The sequence below is a fragment of the Mauremys mutica genome, chromosome 8 (genome assembly GCF_020497125.1).
Source record: "Mauremys mutica isolate MM-2020 ecotype Southern chromosome 8, ASM2049712v1, whole genome shotgun sequence".
In the NCBI taxonomy this organism is placed as follows: domain Eukaryota; kingdom Metazoa; phylum Chordata; order Testudines; family Geoemydidae; genus Mauremys; species Mauremys mutica.
Genome location: NC_059079.1, coordinates 34,663,117 through 34,683,004, shown reverse-complemented (window position 1 = coordinate 34,683,004; position 19,888 = coordinate 34,663,117). Strand labels below are relative to the sequence as shown.

The 19,888-nt window shown below is 46.4% G+C and overlaps 1 protein-coding gene across 7 annotated transcripts in view; it reads left to right on the top strand.

Moving 5' to 3' along the window:
- ABCA4 (ATP binding cassette subfamily A member 4) overlaps positions 1 to 19,888 on the top strand; it is a 118,521-nt gene that overhangs the window by 29,212 nt on the left and 69,421 nt on the right. For 6 of the 7 annotated variants that reach the window (XM_045028740.1, XM_045028735.1, XM_045028736.1 and 3 more), the window contains 5 exons: positions 593 to 732; positions 1,859 to 1,975; positions 2,838 to 3,035; positions 16,592 to 16,797; positions 19,275 to 19,451. In XM_045028740.1, the coding sequence (XP_044884675.1) occupies positions 593 to 732; positions 1,859 to 1,975; positions 2,838 to 3,035; positions 16,592 to 16,797; positions 19,275 to 19,451 (838 nt within the window). Of the gene's footprint in view, positions 1 to 592; positions 733 to 1,858; positions 1,976 to 2,837; positions 3,036 to 14,989; positions 15,201 to 16,591; positions 16,798 to 19,274; positions 19,452 to 19,888 lie in introns of those variants that run through there. The other variant, XM_045028739.1, reaches the window with a different exon arrangement.

The window sequence follows — 19,888 nt, the reverse complement described above, 5'->3', positions numbered from 1 at the left end:
CATACAAAGGAGCTAGATCACTGGAGGAAAAGCTATAGATGTTAGAAAAGAGAGAGGGGATCCAGGCGGGTTCTCTAGTTTCCTGCCATCTGAAATGTCCTATGAATGAAAACCAGCAAATATTGAAATTCAATGTGTCTCAGCTTCCAAACTGCTTTGTGTATTTGTTTTGCAGCCCTAAAATCTACTCAGCAAACTTTCCGGTAGCACCTTAAAGACTAACAGATTTATCTGAAGAAGTGAGGGTTTTTTACCCACAAAAGTTTATGCCCAAATAAATCTGTTAGTCTTTAAAGTGCCACCGGACTCCTTGTTGTTTTTGTGGATACAGACTAACACGGCTACCCCCTGATCTTGCCAGCAAACTTTGCCACTTGTTTCTCCTGGGTAAAGATGTATTTGAGATCCCACACTGTTTTGTTGCTTTTCAGCTATGGTGTGTCTATTTAGGGACAGCACAAAGTAGCCTATGCAGACCCAAGAGTCAAAGCGGTTTGCATTTGTAATACGGGTAGACTGAAGCCTGCAGGATGTTATAAACAATAGAGCGTGGGTATGGTTACATAACATCTGTTCTAATTTCTTCCTGCAGCACCCTTTTGTAATGCATTGATCCAGAGCATGGAATCAAACCCTTTAACCAAAATAGCCTGGAGTGCTGTGAAGCCCCTGCTGATGGGAAAAATCCTCTTTGCTCCTGATTCGCCTGCTGTAAAGCAAATACTGAAGAATGTAAGAGATTCTGATATATACACAACTAGTATTTTTAACCAGCTATCCCCCCAGAGAATAAGCCAACCATTTTGCCCTCATGACCTTTTCTTCACAGAGTTCTTTTTGCTTTGATGTCTAGAATGCATCATAGGAAGGAAGAAATTGTAGCATTCGCTGAGACCTGAAATTCAGAAATTTCAAACCAATGACATCAAGGTTAAGATTATACTTAAGGGTAATTGGAAGAGAGGGCCTGAGTCTCCTCTCACAGTAGTGGATTAGGCGTCAGTAGGATTATATTAGTGTATACCAGATCAGAATTTGGCTCACTACCTCTTTGCAAGCCTGAAACTATTCTATCTCGATGGCAAAGGAAAACCAATTGCAAATGAGACAGGATAATGGGAAATTACCCGTAGTTCTGTGAAGATTCTTTGGCCTGAGAAGTCTTTTTCAGTGATGATGAACAAAGTTTCAACTTTCTTCTCAGAAAAAGAGATGTATTGGACCCGTTTTTTAACACTGATTAGGAACGGCAGAGAAGAGAGCATATGGGGTGTAGGGAAGGGGGCAGGCTGGCTGCTCCAGCGGCAAATGGAAAGGAAGGGTGGTCTTGTGGTTCAGACACTGGACTGGGAATCATAAGATTGGTATTTAAATCAGCTCTGCTGCAGGCTGTGGCAAACTTCTCTGTGATTCCATTGGTAAAACTGGGTAGTAATATTTCTGTCCTTCGCAGCGTGTTAGGCTGGAATAAATAAATGTTTGTGAAGTGTGCAGCCACTGTTGCAATTGGGGGAGGAGGGTTATATAAATAGATTTATCCATCTATCTAGTCATGCTTGCTTCTGTTAAACACACAGAAGAAATGTGCTGTGGGTGTCTTGGATGAGCCTAATAGAATTCAAGGAATGCCCTTTGTGAGGCACACTCTTTCTGTCACACTCCGTTGCCACAATGTCTCGTCATGTTTATTGAAATATTGTAATTAAATTACATTAAATTAAATTAAATTAGTAAGCTACAGATTGCTACAAACCATCAGGGGTCAGCATCACTGCATGTATCTGGCCATGAGTGGTCTGTATGTGTTTAGTTCTCTCTCTAACATATTGATATTCCTTTCTGGTTGTTAATGCCTCAGGCAAACTCCACATTTGAAGAACTTGAGCGCCTCAGACTGTTGACCAAAGCCTGGGAAGAAGTGGGACCTCAGCTGTGGCACTTCTTTCAAAGCAGCCTGCAAATGAATATGATCCGAGTATGTTGTGCCCTGGCTGGGGAACTGTGATTAGAGCAGCCCTTCAGCTTTCTTTCATAGGGGATAGGAGAGTTAACTTGGAAAGTTTGGATGGAAGCACAACCTTTGCATGAAGCAGTGTTATGATTCCTAAGAACATATGGGTCTATGGTCACTGGGTTTGTTTTGCAGACTTGTCTGATATGCATTATGAAGACACTGGCCCTGATTCCCAGGTCTAGCTAAGCTCTGCTTGGTGCAGGAAATGAAAGGGAAAGATGGTATTATACCTCTTCTACACCCACCTGATCCTTGGATCAGCCAGAGTTGGTTTGATCCCTTGCACAACTTAGAGAAGTCTCGGGGCTGCTCTAAGTTGCCCCCAGCTGCCCCTGGCCCCAAGGTCCATTCTGACAGCTGGGGATAGCAGCTCTGTAGCCATGTCCTCTCCCTTCTGGCAAAGTCCCTTATATAGGGTCCTGCAAGGAAGGATTCTGCAAAAGTTACTATTTACATTGGCAAAAGAATCAATGTGCTGGGTCCCCTAAAGTCCAGAGCAAACTGTTAAGTAACTCATGTGGCTTAGATATGAAGAGAAATTCATATTGAGAAATGCTGTGTTTGTTTGAGAGCTGTTTTCTCTGCATGAGGATCAGGTGTTTTTAGACTTATTCCAAGCCTTGTAAGGAGGAATAGAATTAAGGGTCAAACAAGGATCTGTTGCTTGTAACTCTCCCCTTTAGATGCCCCTTTACAGACATAACTCCGTGGCCTACCCTTTTCCACTAATTGGGGAATCAGTAGGATGGCATGAAACCTTTCTATCTAGAGTGGGCTTGTTCTAACGAGCGATGTAGTAAATCAGAACTGATGTGCTTCCCAGAACACTCTGAAGAACCCCACGGTGAGAGACTTCTTGAATGGACAGCTGGGTGCTGAAGGGTTAACTGCTGAAGATGTGATTAACTTTCTCCATAATGGATGTCCAGAGAACCGTGAAGAGGGTGTGGCAGACATTGATTGGCGGAATATCTTCAATGTCACAGACCAAGCTTTGCGTTTGTTTAATCAGTATTTGGAGGTAAGGTTGGCACTGGTACTATGGTGATGGGCACCACTGGAAATCCTTAGAGAGAGAATACATCAAAGCATCACCATCAGTGTTTAGATACTATGGTGATGGGTGCTAAGACAGAGATTTAAATCACAAGGTATTTCAGTTATTTCACCTTACTTGTTTTAAAATAATAAAGGGGCAGAAGAATAAATACCTTACTCTGATAGGGAAACTTTCATCTGATGATCCCCACATGCTTTATTAAAAATATTAGCTGAGTCTGGAAACATCCACAGGAGACAGAAAAAAGTCATCATAGCCATTTTACAGAAGCGGCAAGTGACACACACAGAGTGGGAATTTCAGAAGGCCTACCATTGGCTTCAGAGGGAGCAGGGTTCTGAATGCTTTGGAAAATCCCACCCTGAGTTTAACCATCGGATCCAAAGCTCACGGAAAGTCAATGTTTCCAGGGGTGGCGAGTTATATGGGCCCGTGGGGCCCAGGCCCCACCAATAATCCAGGAGCTGGGCTCAGCCCCACCAATGTTTGGGCCCCGGGCCCTGTGCTGGGGGTCCCCGTGTTGCAACACCCGGCGCTCTCACTCACCGCAGCGGCAGCGGCAGCTCCCGGGAGGGGCCTCAGGAGCGACTGGACTCCCAGCCCATTGGCTGGGAACCCCAGCCAATGGGAGCTGCCGGGGGCGGTGCCGGAGCTGCCTGGCCGCGCCTCCACAGCAGGGAGGGGGAGCGAGCCACAGGCAGCGGCTGAGCCCTGGGCATTGTGAGCAGCAGACAGACACAGACGGTGAGCTGTGGGCAGCCAGACACACACAGCCGGGGAGGGGGGGTTGGTGGGGACAAACACACACAGCCAGGGGGTTGTGGGACGGACAGACACACACGGGGGGGGGGGGACGGACAGACAGACAGACAGACACAGCCTGTGAGCTGTGGGGGCAGCCAGACACACACACACAGCCGGGGAGGGGGGGTTGGTGGGGACAAACACACACAGCCAGGGGGTTGTGGGACAGACACACACGGGGGGGGGGGGACGGACAGACAGACACAGCCTGTGAGCTGTGGGGGCAGCCAGACACACACACACAGCCGGGGAGGGGGGGTTGGTGGGGACAAACACACACAGCCAGGGGGTTGTGGGACAGACACACACAGGGGGAGGGGGGACGGACAGACAGACAGACAGACACAGCCTGTGAGCTGTGGGGGCAACCAGACACACACACACAGCCGGGGAGGGGGGGTTGGTGGGGACAAACACACACAGCCAGGGGGTTGTGGGACAGACACACACGGGGGGGGGAGGACGGACAGACAGACACAGCCTGTGAGCTGTGGGGGCAGCCAGACACACACACACAGCTGGGGAGGGGGGGGTTGGTGGGGAGAAACAGACACAGCCAGGGGGTTGGGGGACAGACACACACAGCGGGGAGCAGACAGACAGACAGACAGACACAGTGGGCGGGGGGGTTGGTGGGGACAAACAGACACAGCCAGGGGGTTGTGGGTTGTGGGACAGACACACACAGTGAGGGACAGCCAGACAGACAGACACAGCCGGGGGTTGTGGGACAGACAGACACAAGGACACAGCCAGGGGGTTGTGGGACAGACACACACAGCGGGGGGGAAGGGGGACAGATACACACAGCCGGGGGTGGTGGGGGCAGCCAGACACACACAGCCGGGGGTTGTGGGACAGACCGACACAAGGACACAGCCAGGGGGTTGTGGGACAGACAGATGGAGCCGTGGGTGGGGAAAGGAGCAGCAATGGGCACCCCGGGGCTGGTATAAAATACACAGGATGGGGGGGGGCTTCCTGAGGGGACTATAGCAACACCCCCCGCAAAGCAGACCCAGGTTGCAGCTGACTCCGCGCATCACAGCCCCCTGCCCCACAGAGACCCACACAACCCTCTGCCCCCTCGAGAGACTCCCAATGACCCCTGTGCCCGTCACTCCTCTCCAAAGAGCCCTCCCCTTTGTGCCAGCCCACTCCCCTCCCCCACTGCCTCCCCTCCTCCAAAGCTCCCTACAATCTCCCCCTTTGCCTTCCGCCCCCCAGCCCAGCCCATTCCATTGGCCGGGAGGCTCCCAGTCTAGTAGCTAGCAGGGCCCATGGGAGCTGCACCTGAGGCAGGGTGCCTGCCTGCAGATGCAGACCTGCCTGGCTGTGCCTCCACAGCACAGGGAGGGGGAGCCACAGGTGAGCAAGCCCTGGTCATCATCATCATCACAGGCCCAGTAATTCTCTGGATATTTAATTTCACTGAGGCAAAATGTGTGCAATTTTATGGGTTGAATGATTGAATGACATAATACCCACCTGCCTGCATTGTCCGTCACTAAGTCCAGTAATTTTGTCAAGTGTTTGTTGCACAACATGGTGGTGCCTACCCCTACCTTGTGCTTCAGGGGGTGATGGGGTCAGGGCAGCCTGTTATAGAACTACCTGATTAGTAATTGGATATGTTGGCTGGCATCTTTTTTAGTAATTGGATATGTTTGCTCCCCCTGATGTTAGAACCTGGCTACACCACTGGGGAGGGGAGCTTCCTAGACCTGTGCAGCTGGGGCTTAGGTGAATTTTGTGATACTGTGCCCCTTCCCAGCTACCACCCTGCAGTCCCCACTCCTGCACCATGCTGGGCAAGGGGCAGCCCCATCCCCAGTGAGGCTATGGTGAGGGGTGGCAGCAGGGGAGGCCATACGTGATGGCAACCTCCCCCCTCGGTACCCACCATAGGGGAGCCGAGTGGGCTTTCTGGACCTGAGAGGGACCCTAGGAGCATGTGCAGTGAACTGCGGGGGAGAGGAGGGGTCCCTCCCCTGGAGCTTGCTGCTGCCAGGGAGGGTGGAGGGGAGTCCTCTTTGGCCCTAGCCCTGGGGCAGCCTGTCTGCACCCCAAGTTCCTTATCCCCAGCCCTGCCCCAGAGTCCTCACCTGACCGGAAAAACACGCAACTTAAATTTGGTGGTCAGTTTAGAGTATCATAGAATATCAGGGTTGGAAGGGGCCTCAGGAGGTCATAAGGTCCAACCTCATGCTCAAAGCAGGACCAATTCCCAACTAAATCATCCCAGCCAGGGCTTTGTCAAGCCGGGCCTTAAAAACCTCTAAGGAAGGAGATTCCACCACCTCCCTAGGTAACCCATTCCAGTGTTTCACCACCCTCCTAGTGAAAAATATCCAACCTAATATCCAACCTAAACCTCCCCCACTGCAACTTGAGATCATTACTCCTTGTTCTGTCCTCTGCTACCACTGAGAACAGTCTAGATCCATCCTCTTTGTAACCCCCTATCAGGTAGTTGAAAGCAGCTATCAAATCCTCCCTTATTCTTCTCTTCTGCAGACTAAACCATCCCAGTTCCCTCAGCCTCTCCTCAGAAGTCATGTGCTCCAGCCCCCTAATCATTTTTGTTGCCCTCCACTGGATTTTCCAATTTTTCCACATCCTTCTTGCAATGTGGGGCCCAAAACTGCACGTAGTACTCTAGATGAGGCCTCACCAATGTTGAATAGAGGAGAATGATCATGTCCCTCGATCTGCTGGCAATGCCCCTACTTATACAGCCCAAAATGATGTTAGCCTTCTTGACAAAGGCCAGAGGAGGGAGTGTTAGTGCCTGTGTGGACTTCTGAGAAGTGCATGGGGTGGAAGGAGATGCTGGGATGCTCTGGAACCACTCCTTCAAAGCCAGTCAGGACTCTGGGGGAGCCTCCTCTCTGAGCAGACTGTCTCCAGGGCAAGAAGCTTACACCTTCCTGGGTCTGACCTCAGAGCATTCAGCTTGCCCTTTCACACCATGCACTTTCCGCAGTGAGTCCGCCCAGGCGGGGTCCTGGGGCAGCCAGAGGTTCCTGCACCCCAACTCGGCAGTCAGATGTGACTCTCAGCCAGACTGTAAAACAGAAGGTTTATTAGATGATGGGAACACAGTTTAAACAGAGCTTGTTGGTACAGAAAACAGAACCCCTCGGTCAGGTCCATCTTGCGGGGTGGGGAGCCCAGAACCAAGTTCTGAGTCTCTCCCCATTTCCCCAGCCAGCTCCAAACTGACACTCCCTCCTCTGGCCTCTGTGTCTCTTCCGGACAAGGAGGCCACCTGATCTCTTTGTCCCCAACACCTTCAGTTGGCATCTTGCAGGGGAAACTGAGGCACCCACACAGTATTCAGAGAAAATATTAAGAACATTCCCACTTCATCACAACAGGTGCAACAAAATATAATACTGTATATTGAAGTAGGCACGTGCTGCTTCTGACTTTCCACTTTTAATTGACCCTTGTAATCTTGTGGCGCTGACGCGTTGTAGCTTCATTTTATATCGGCTTACAGGGCGGGAGTGGGGGGGCACCACCATTTTGGGCCCCACCAAAAATTATACAAACCTGCCGCCTATGATTTTCCACTGACTTTAATGGGCATTGGATCAAGCTTCATGTGAATTGCCCAAGGTCAGATGGTGTGTCGGTAAAAGAGCTTAGAATGGAACCCAGCAAAAAAACTACTGGACTCCCTTCCCTAGAAACTACTGTGTATGTAGATCCTAAAAGATTTAGCGGCTGTAACAGTTTCATTCTCAAAATGATTTTTGCACTGAGACAAACCACAGTTTCAGTGACTCTTTTCCTTTTACTTCGTATTTAAAAAGAAATACTAGCTCTCGGAAATTCATCACTGTACAATACCAATCCGTTTCCTTTAGATAAAAAACAAAAGTTAATATCATTGTGGCCACAGGTGATGCTAAAAAGGCTATCAGAGGTGTGAGGCATTAGTGTCCTTTCTACAGCCCTCCCCCCGATGCATTAGGCACTAAGGGCTAGTCTACACTGGCAATGCCAGGCAGCGCTTTAACGTGGCTTGTGTGGTCACGGCGCCGTGCTGGGAGAAAGCGCTCCCAGCTCTCTAAAAAAACCCACCTCCACCAGGGGCACTTTACAGCACTGAAATTTGCTGCGCTCAGGGGGGTGTTTTTTCACACCCCTGAATGAGAAAGTTGCAGCTCTTTAAATTGCCAGTGTAGACAAGCCCTTAATTAGAAATATGTAAACAGACAGGTGCCTGCCCCAAAGAGTTTATCACCTAATGAGATAACATCCAAACCATGGATGTATCTGGGAGGGGCAGGGAGTGCAGGGAGAGCATGAAAACACAAGGTGATAATTCTTTGTCAATTCTCTTTCCTGTTGTTATTTTTAACCCTGAGCTCTTTGCCTTTCCCTTAATTAACTCATAATCATTTGGTTTTTACCAGTTTAATTCTTATTTCTATTCCTCTCTTTTTGTTTACTTTTTTGTTTACCTCACTTTGCTTCATTTTTATTTAACTCCTGCCTCTTTTGTTTAATTTAACATATGGGTTATTTCATTAGTTTGCCTTTTTCTTAGGACAAATATCCAAATCAACTCTCCCTCCCTACTGTCTGTCTAAATAACCAACCCACTCTGCCCTCCTCCTCATTGCTAGTATTATTTATACATGGGAGCAACCATAAAGTGCTAGCTGCTTCCAAACATCCCAGGAGTTTACAGACTACCCAGAGGAGCTTATGTTCTAAAGATTGTCCAGGTGCCTTGTCCCTATGAAGCCTACCTCTTTCCCCTCCTCTTATTCACCTTGCTCTACGTGTGGTGCAGTTACATCACACACTCGAGAGAAAAACAGTAAAAAAGCCATTCAGATGGTCCTCTATAATGGACCCAGAACCACTTCATTTATGGAAAAATCCTTTAGCGTCTACTGGGAATCCACCAATGGGGTTCTAGAGAAATTGCTCTAAAATTTTTAGAATTTAACAGAGAGTGATATTCTTTCTATTGGTTTTTGACCATCCATGGTACTGTATAATTCTCTAAAATATATAGGATGGCTCAAAGATTCTACAGAATCGTAATTTTCTATTAAATTCTATGGGACTTCTCTGTAACAGGAATTCAGAGCAGAAAGCTTTGAAATAAAACCAAAATTATAATTATATTTAAAGATTGCAAATACAACAGAATGTTACAAATATTTCCCAAACAATAATAATCTGAAGGCTCTAGCTAGAGGTTTATATATGATCCTGTGCATAATGGGGAGTAGCCAGAAGGAATTCCAATTCAGACTGTCATGCTAAGAGAATGCAACTGCCCAGCTCTGCTTCTTCCCAGTCAGATTTCATTATCCCTTAAAAAATATAACACTGTATTCTACAGGAATCAGTCCAAACACAGCAGCAACACCATTGTGGATTATAATACTTTCTCATGTAAGGGATCTCTCCATGCTCTTTTGTAATTCAGATTATAAAAGCACCCCTACACCTTGGGTATGGTATGCTGACAAACTATCACACCTGAACTAAAAAAGAGACTGATGGCCACATTTTTTAAAATGGTTTCCATTTTGGGGTGCCCAAAGTGTTACAGTCCAGATGTCCTGAAACAAAGGGACCGAAAATCAGTGGCCACTTCTGAAAATATGGCTCTGTACCATTTTTTTGTCTTTGAGCTTCCATTCTCTAGGACTATCTTGAGGCCACTCATAGGCACCAAAGAGAAAGTTAGGTGCAATTTTGTTAGATAAATAAAGAGCTAATAGTGTCTTTACATTCCCTTTCCCAGTGATACACCAATGGCTGTGTAATAGCCCATATCTGTTCTTTTCACTTCCAGAGCTAAAGGTAACATGACACATTCTCAGGAAGGTCCTTTGAGAAGCATTATAATCAGAAGTTGATTTGACTTGGGCAATCTAAGCTTAATGATAGGTTCAGAATCCCATTCACTAAGCTAACAAGTCATGCAAAGGTGTTACTTTCAGTCATGGGGGCCAGGCTGAAGGGTGGGTCAATTACTTCCCCAGGGTTTCTAGGAATGGCTTTGATGGGCCTCTAGCTTCCTGGGTGCAAGCAAAAGGAGTAAATAAAACTATCTGGAATTAAGCAGAAGATGGGTATGGGTGGGGTGGGATGGGCTCTTAATGAGGAAGGGAGAAAAAGAAATAAAATACAGACTCTGATTTGTAAATTTTTGAGCACAGATAAACATGATGGGCTCAACCCTGGGGCAGAATAGGGCTGACAATCTGAAGCCATTGCTCATGGTAATAATACTTAGTACTTCTGTTTATATTATCTTACCCCTGAGGATCTGTAAGTGCCTTACAGATGTTAGTTATATCTTACAATACCACTAGCAGTTAAGAAAGCTGAAGCACAGAGAGGCTAAGTGAATATGACTTACCCAAGGTGACACAGAAAGTCTGTAGCAGAGCAAGGAATAGGACCCAGATCTCCTGATTCCCAGTCCTGTGCTTTAACTACAAAGAAAGACTGTCTCTCCTGTGGAAAAAGGCAGGAAGTGAAGGCCTAATCAGCTTTGTCCTATCTATAGCTATCACAACAAAGGGAGAGAGAAGCTTTTGCATATGACCGTACTGTACTAACTTTACTTCTGCTCTCTGCAGTATGTTAGAGCAGAGTAACTTATCACGCATGCTGAACTGCAATACTCTGCTCTATGCGGGGCCTGCACTGGAACTTTCATAGCCAAGGCAGTAGCTGTGCCTGGCAATCATGTACTTTTGTATTCTAGTGTATTTTAAGCTTGCTATATACACAGAGCCAGTGGTTTTTAGAGATAAGATGAAATAAGAAGGGTCAAATAGAAAATGAACTTATTCTATCATAGTGACACAAATGCACAAATTATTCTCTCCATCTGTTACTGTTTCTTTTCAGTATAATTAATGTTAGAGGAAGCATGATCTAATGGTTAGAGCAAAGGTATAGGAGTCAGGACTTCTGGCTTCTACTTAATCTCTTTTCAATGGGCTAAAATATCATGACACTCAGGCTTTGGCTACACTTGCATTTCAAAGCGCTGCCGCGGCAGCGCTTTGAAGCGCTAAGTGTAATCAAAGCGCCAGCGCTGGGAGAAAACTCTCCCAGCGCTGTCCGTACTCCACTTCCCTGTGGGGAATAACGGACAGCGCTGGGAGCGCGGCTCCCAGCGCTGGGGCTTTGACTACACTGGCGCTTTGTAGCGCCGCAATTTGCAGCGCTGCAAAGGGTGTGTTTTCACACCCTGCTGCAGCGCTGCAAATTTGTAAGTGTAGCCAAGCCCCCTCAGAGAGAAATATTTATTCCAATCCTGGCTGGGCAACCCAACCAGGATTCTGTTCCCACCTGAGAAGCAGGCCCTTTCTCTGTCTGTTTCCCCACCTGGAATAATACCTACCAGAGAAGTTGTGTGGCTTAATTAAAGTTTGTAGAGCACATTATATGAATTAATGTTTCTAAAGCACTTGACGATGCTTGTATGAAAGATGCTATCCAAGTGCAAAGCTACAAAGTAATAACATTGGTGGTTTAAGTGCCTCTTTTATTGTTTTCTTGTCAATTTAAAAAATATTATCACACATAACCCCTAAACGTAAAATAGTCTTTTGGAATATTATCAGCTATCGTAATGTAAGAACCTTAATTCCGTTACAAGCATTCTTCAGGGTTTTTTAAAAAAGCAAAGTATAATTCACAAGATGGAAAGGTTAAACAAAGGAGTCTTTACATTTCAAAGATGTCTGCCAGTTAAATAGTTAAATAACAAGTTGTCTCTATGAGCACTTTGATGTAGAGTAATTGTTGGTTATTGACCTGCAAGAGATGATCAAAAAGATAAAATCAAACAAGTTAGCCTCTTGGTGCTCTGTGAAGTGAGGTAATTGAATACATTTCTTCCCAGTCTGTTTAGAGGCTAAATATAGCTACTCTCTATGCTAGAGTCTGACTGATTTTGGAGTTAAGAGGCACAAGATACAAACATGGGATTGTAATTTTCCAGGTTGCTAACTCTGTCATTTACAGAGTTCACAATCTCTTTCTCTCATTATAGCAAAGGTGGCTGGTAAACGTAAAATGGACAGGGTTCCTCCGAAGTACATATAATGATGATTTGGTGCCTTGTGCATGTGGTAATAATAATATATATCTCAATGACAATAGAGACTGAGGAAGAAGACATTGCATTATGAAGTGCAAAGTAAACCTTTATTGATGAGCTAGCTAGCTGATGTTCAGTGGAAACAGCGGGTTAGTCACAAACCTATTACACTGCAAAATGAAGAAGGTAGATGATGATATCAATGAAATCAATGACAGCCAATTCATTAAATGGCTGACTAACATGAGTTGCTATGTTAAACATAAAACAAATACACAAACAGCTGAGAAACTGTTATGCAAAAAGTACCAGTATGAGCCCTAATCCTGCAAACGCTCACATGGCTAAGTGTTTTCCAGATGGGGTCCAGGGTTTCTTTGCTTTGTGTTATGAATGAGCTGTCCTTTAACTGTCGAAAATGCACATGGGCCTTGTTGACACTGGGGAGATTTCCCCCAAAATTAAAAGTAGAAACTGTTCTATACTAGCTAGAGTGCTAGCGTAGAGAAAATCTCCTGAAAGCAGGTTGTATAAACAGTTCCAGCCTCTGGGGCTTCATCTACACTGTAGCTCCAACTCTTCCAGCCCAACTGTGAGGCAGTTTGAATTTCTGAGAGAATTTCCCCTGTCTAGTCAAGGGCTGCACAGAGTCCAGGTTTCCATGCCAAACAGAATGCGGTGCACAGCACTCTGAGGCCCTTGTCTGGGGTGCCAGTTAGGTGCATGTTATTTGTTAGTAAAAATGGCACAGTGGATTCAGTAGGGCGCACCCTGCTCCCAAGCCACATTGTAGATTCATTCTGCATGACTTGAGTGCAGTTCCACCAAAGGAAACAACCCAAACATTTAGCATCAGTTTCTCTCACCAGGGCCGGCTCCAGGCACCAGCCAAGCAAGCTCATGCTTGGGGCGGCTTCCGTCCAATCTTAAAGCAGCACGGCTGCCCTATTTTTTTTTTTCTGCTTTGCTTCTGGGTCCAGCCGCCCTGCGCCAAGGGCTTTTTTTTTGGCTTGGGGCAGCAAAAAAAGTCAGAGCTGGCCCTGTCTTTCACACCCACTCCATGGAGGCTCGGTGCTAACCGCAGTGCCAGCTGCGCAGTTTGTACAGTCCCAGCCTTATTTACCCTGTAAGGGTGACCTCACAACAGTCACAGATGCCCTCATGACTGAGGTGCGAGGACTAATTCCTTTCAGCAGGGCTGTTGGCAGAACTGCTCCATTACTTACAGCTTACAGAATGCAGCAGTGTGTTTGTGCACCATTTTGTGCAACTGAGATCAGGTTACACTCATGCTGCATTCTTTACCATATGTTGGCTGCAGGTCCGCCCGGGAGGGGGCAAGTGGGGCAATTTGCCCCAGGCCCTGGGCCCCACAAGAATAGAACTTTTTTTTATGGAAGGGGCCCCCGAAATTTCTTTGCCCCAGGCCCCCTGAATCCTCTGGGTGGCCCTGGTTAGCTGCCTGTAAAGTGACTGAGTGGTGAAGGTCCTAGCTACATCCTGGCTCTGCAGCCTTGTTCTGATAGGTTTCTATGCACACACACACCATCAAACCTTAAGGGATCTCAGGCAGAAAGCGTATATTTGAGGGTAGAAAGCAAACATGGCAGCCCACTAGTGTAGCACTCATTCCCCTGTGACATCCATTTCATACCCTCTCTGTTCTTTTGATCAGTACTTAAACTAACACTCTTTCCTAATGTATGTTTCATAACCACCCTTGACCCCTCGTTTCTCTCCCCTCCAACTTGATCCCTTCTTCTCTTGACACCCCCCCCCATTGTTTTACATGTTTAAAGTATGCCGAGTTCAGTTAAACCAGAATGTTTGTTCGTTTTTATAGTGTTGTTCAGTGACCTAAGCACTTCCAGGGATAGGAGCTGCATTTTTAATATTCATTAAACATTCATTTAATATTCTCTGTCTGGGCAACTGTGACTCTACTGCTCCTGCATCTACTAGGTAAAATGATGAAATACACATTCAGTCAATCGGCATGACTGATAGAAAGTTGTCTGAGGAGCACTGTCTCCTAACATGCAAATAAATATCTCCTCTTCCCCCCTCCCCGCCCCCTATGCCTGAGCGTGTATACAGTGGCTAACAAGCTGCTCTGAACCTCTGACCACAGCTTTTTGATTGTCTCACTCTATCACTTGATTTTAATCTAAGCTTTTCCTAAATATCTTGCTGCTGTTTAGAGCCATGAGATATCCTTGGCTGCTTAGCTGAGAAGCCTCTAGTATATCTTGATATCTGCAGTGTCACAAATGCCTGAAGTTATGGTTATTTGATCAAATAATTTTGGGGTGGGTGGGGAATTAAAACAGTGGCATTATTTTGAAGAGTGGAAAGTGTTCAGACTGGGGGACTCTGTGGGTTGGTTAGTGGGATTTGGAGACTTTCATCTGTTGGGGCCTACACTATGGATCACATCAGAGAACCTGGGTCCTGATTGACCCGTCCTATGGGATAAGGCGCACAGGTGTCGCAGATCATGGATTCTTGTGGCAGAGTTTTCTCTCAGCTGTTCTGGGAATGGGGTTTGCCATCTCTCCATTGAATAGGCTGTAAGGCTGTATCTCTAACAGCACAGATCTCCATACAGTCCAGTATAGACCAGACTGGCAGGTTTGTGGCACTGTCTCCGATAGGAGCAGGCAGTGGATGGGGATCTCTCAGTTTACAACCCTGGTGCAGGAGGCAGTGTGTTCTCAATGCAGCTGAGAGAAAGACAGTAATAATGCTCCGATGTGCCCTTCCTCCTCCCCCCAACAATTATTAGCTTTCCATTGAAGTGACACACTCTGATTATCAGTAACTGTTGTAGGCACCCCTCATGCCAGAATAGGGCAGGATCCAGGAGGGCTTTTTCACGTTTGTCCAGAGGGTCATAGTTTGTCATTGTTCCATGCAATGAGGTAATGCTTCAAGTCCTGCTGTCACTAGGCTATTGCTACCAGCAGGCTAGGACAGACATATGAGCAGGGCCTACTGGCTGTCACATGCGTTTTATTCGGCTGTCTCTTCACCTCTGGGGCTATATTTTCAAAGGGGCCTCAACCCAAGTCCCAAAATTGTGCCCAAAGGCCAGATTGTGCAGATGTATAAAGAAGGTGGGGAAGGCCATGTAAGGAATCCTCCCACTCTTTGCGCCCCCTATGTGAGGGCCAGAAGAACTGCAGTCCCTGCACTACAGAGCCCCTGCTAATACTGCCTTGGGGGTAAGTTACGCCAAAAAGGAGGAGATGGAGCCATGGCCCCGTTCCCCCACATCATCCAGGTCTGCAGAATGGAGCATACATGCACTCTCCAAAGGGGCAGATCAGCAGCCAAGCTCTCCCTAATCACCAGGGGGCTCTGGGAATCACTGTATCCTCAGGTGCCTCCTGGTGCTTGCCCTGGGGCATGGCTGCTTCACACTACCCCAGCTGAGGGCAGTAAATTACTGCCACAATCTGCCCCTCATTTTTAGCGGGCATAAATCTGCCCCCTCATTTTTGCACATGCAAACCAGCATGTTTGTTTTTTGTTTGACGTCTCCTTACAATTTGTACAAATACAGGGTTTTTCATGAGAAAAAAAAATTGTGGGCACAATTGTTTTAAACTCCTATTTGAAAAATTAACTCAAGTACTCACAGTACTTGCAAATATGCTCCATGAAAATCAAAGATGGGCAAACCTTGCTGCTACTGTCGACAAAAGCAGCCTAACTCAACAGCCCTTGCCAGTTATATTAGCCATTGTCTTTTTGCAGGAGAACTACCATGGCAGAAATACAGCTTCTCAGAAACTCGGTGTGTGGCTACTAAGACACCTAAAAAACGTTAACGAGAATAACAATTCTACTTCCTCTATGCCTCTAAACTGATACCAGCTCCTCATCAGTGTTTATCTGATGGTTTTCTGTGATTTCCCCCCAAATATTTTTCTAGTGTTTGCCCCATTTTAAAGCAATTATTTAACTTTAATTATTTAACTTTGTTTTGCTATGATCTTACCATCAGATACGGGCTTTGGTTTTCACTAGATACTGTAATCCTGCAAAGGGCTAAGGTGGTGAATACTCCTCCACCCTTGTTTTAGCTGGTAGTTTTGTTTGCCCTCCTGGTGGGTGCGATCCTTGTTTTCCAGGCAGTAGGTTCAGAAAAGTAAGCCTCTGTTTGTGTTTTGTTTATAGAGATGAGGGTTGCTTGCAGCTTTAGTGTTCTCTTCTCTTTATCTTGATAGCGAGACACTTGCTTTTATGAGCTGTCTCCAAAAATGTGTTTCATGATTACTTCAGTCAATTCCTCCCTCCTCGGTTTATTGTGTTAGCTATAAGGTTTACGGTTCTTTGTAAGGTGGTTGCTGCGTTTTTTCAGTTGTCTTTAACAATGTCATGTGTATTGAATTTGTCATAAGAATTGGACCAAGTGAGAAATCTTCAGGGGGAGGAAAAATCAGTTTTAGGCACAATTTCAATACAAGTATTAAAGCTGAAAATGACATCTACTGCCAAAGTTAACTAACCTACTTTCCTGCCCCATTGTCGAACCAGTGATGTGTGTTTTCAGTGTATAACCCCTGCTACTGTAGTCCCATAAGGTTGTTACCTTTGTGATTATCTGCAGTGCTTGACCCTGGATAAATTTGAAGGTCATGCTGATGAAACCCAGTTGACTCATCAAGCTCTTAATCTGCTGGAGGAAAACAAATTCTGGGCTGGAGTAGTCTTCCCTGACATACACTCCGGGGCCAGCAAGCTGCCACTGCATGTGAACTACAAGATCCGGATGGATATAGATGCAGTGGAGAAAACAAATAAAATCAAAGACAGGTAATGATTTCTGCTTTCCTCAGCTACGCCTGCCATTGAACCAGTAATGCAAAATATGGGAACCCTCTCCAACATTCTGGGAGCCAGAGAGTGGGTCAGAGTCTGCATTCAAATACAAATGTGAGAGCTGATTGAATTCAGTGGTGTTTCACATGCATAACGCAGAGCAGAAGTCATATCCAGATCCTAGTGCTTGGTACTGAGCAACTGTGTCAGGGGCTGGACAGGCAGAAGAGGGTAGAAGGGAGGACTCTGATGGCTGGAGTAGCCTGCACAGGATCTTTAGGTGACTTCCTCATGTATGGAGTGGACAGGGAGTTCTACTTATCTCCTCCCCTTCTGCCCCCTGCATGTTGCCAAACTTGACATGCACATCAAGTCTTCTCCCCCTGTGCAACAGAATATACTGCTGCTTTTGCTGTACAAGAGTCCTCCGCCACCTTGGATTTGCTTCTTAAAGTGTTTGCACCAGAGGTGAAAGTAAGCCGGTCTGGTCCGGTATGGCGTACCGGCAAGAGCCAGTACGCCATGCTGGACCGCACCGGCTTCCACGGCCAGGATTGAAAGGGCTCAGAGCTCCCCGCCGCTGCGGGCAGCCCAGAGCCCTTTAAATCCCGGCTGCAGCTGAGATTGAAAGGGCTCAGAGCTCCCCGCCGCTGCGGGCAGCCCAGAGCCCTTTAAATCCCAGCCGTGGCTGAGATTTAAAGGGCTTAGAGCTCCTCGCGGCTGCGGGCAGCCCAGAGCCCTTTGAATTCCGGCGGCGGCTCTGGTGGCCAGGCTGGGGCCGGGATTTAAAGGGCTCAGAGCTCCCCACTGCTGCGGGCAGCCCAGAGCCTTTTAAATCCCAGCCGTGGCTGAGATTTAAAGGGCTCAGAACTCCCCGCCGCTGCGGGCAGCCCAGAGCCCTTTGGATCCTGGCCGCGGCTCTGGCGGCCTGGCTGGGGCCAGGATTTAAAGGGATCGGGGCTCCCCTCAGTGGCAGGAGCTCTGGGCCCTTTAAATCCCTGCCCCAGCTCCACAAAGCTTGGGGTTCCCCTGGCAGCCAGAGCCCTGGACCCTTTAATTTGCCCCTGAGCCCCAGGGGGCTCCCAGTCACCTCTTCAGCTGGGAGCCCCTGGCTGATTTAAAGGCCCTGGGTCTCCCAGCCACAGCTGGTGCCCTAGGGCCTTTAAATCTTGAGAGGCCACGCCTCTTCCAGATGAGGCCACGCCCCCTCAGGACTCCGGCAGTACCAGTAAGTCCTGTAAGTTACTTTCACCCCTGGTTAGCACACATGTTTTCTGAGACTACTTGTATATGATCTGGGAGTTTCTAAGCAGTGTTACCAGTGCATATGATTTTATGTCAAGTCACATAATATTTGCAGTTTTCCTAAAGCTGCCAATGCTGGAATCACATATTTACCTGAGAGTCTCAGCTTTCAGTTTAAATAAAAGCAAGTTTCTAGACATCATGACTGCAGAGAAAAACTTGAAAACTTGATATCTAAATGCTCCAATGCCACTTGGCAAGCCAATCTCAGGAGTTTTTGGGGCCTGACATATGATTTTTGAACACTTGTGGTTGAAAATACTATAATGGTTAAAGAAAAAGCTATTCACATTAGAGGGGTGTAACAGCTACTGAAAACTGTGGCTCCCGGTCTCACAAGGAGAAGTGGTCTGAGGATTTTTTCCACCTCTGCAGAAATTTTTGACAAACAAAAAAAAGTTTGATTTCATTGGATTTTTTAACAGAAATTTTTGAGTTTTCACTGAAAACTCAGAAATGGGAAGATTTTAGCTAAAAACCGAAAGACTTCAGCTGAAATATTTTGACAAAAAAAAGTAAATGTTTCTGCAGAAAGTAGATATGTTTTGTGAAAGATTTAATTTAGTTGGAAATCCAATTTTCCATTAAAAAAACAGCATAGATGGAAATTTTTTGACCATGCCTGGTCACAAGCATGGTCAAAATTCTGGACAAATGAAATAGTCATCTGATTTGGCTCTTTAGGATAGAAGCTGAAAGGTCAGACACACGTAATGGCGCAAATTCATTCAAAGCCTTCAACATCCAGAAAAGAACTTTTAAAATAAAAAGCTGAGGTTTTACACAGGCTACTGGGAGCTGAGAGTGAGTCCATCTATTTGAGGCCATAATACATTTTAAATCGAACAAAACAAATCCATAGATACCAGAAACATTTTGAACAAATTTGGCACATTGCAATATATAATTGCTGTTTTATTTTGAACCCCCTTTATGCATTTTTGGCCAAAATTACTGTTTTACATAACGGTATAGAGAACTTCAAAAACAAAACAATAATTAATTTTTCTGAATCATAAACGTCTGACCCCTCCTCAAGCAGCAGAGCCTGACAGCCATAACTTGGAAGGAACAGCACTGGGTGGAGCCCCTGGGAAGTTCTCGACTAAGTGTTCTCTTTCTTAAAGTGCCTGCCTGAGTGATTTCCATATGTTTTTTCTTCTCAGGTACTGGGATCCTGGTCCAAGAGCTGACCCAGTGGATGATTTACGTTACATCTGGGGAGGGTTTGCATATCTGCAAGACATGATTGAGCATGGGATTATAAAGACCCAGACCAACGCTGAAGTGCCATCAGGAATCTACCTGCAGCAAATGCCGTATCCCTGCTTTGTAGATGATATGTGAGTAAGGCAGCTAGTGATCCTATTTCTGATAACTAATTGGGTGGCTGGATGAGATGGTGGATTTTCAGGAGGCTTGACTGCTTTTGCCTTTGATCTTGTTTAAAAGCCAGAAAGAAATCCCAGGACTATGGCATTAGTGAAATACCCAAGGAGCCAGGGATGTGCTTCCCTGGTTAACAAAGATAAGGAAATTGGAGAAGCAGAAAAAGCCGGAGTACTTTGGAACTTTAAAAAAGGAGACTGAAGAGTCTAATCCTGCTCCCACTGAAATCAGTGGGAAAACCCCATTGACTTTAATAGCAGCAGGAGAATGCCTGGAAACTCGAGGCACATAAAAAGTTGCACAGTTCATACCTGAGCCTGTGAGATCTGGAGGGGGAAAAGAAGATTTCAATTAAAATTAAATGAACTTTTTTGATGATTAAAATGGGCTC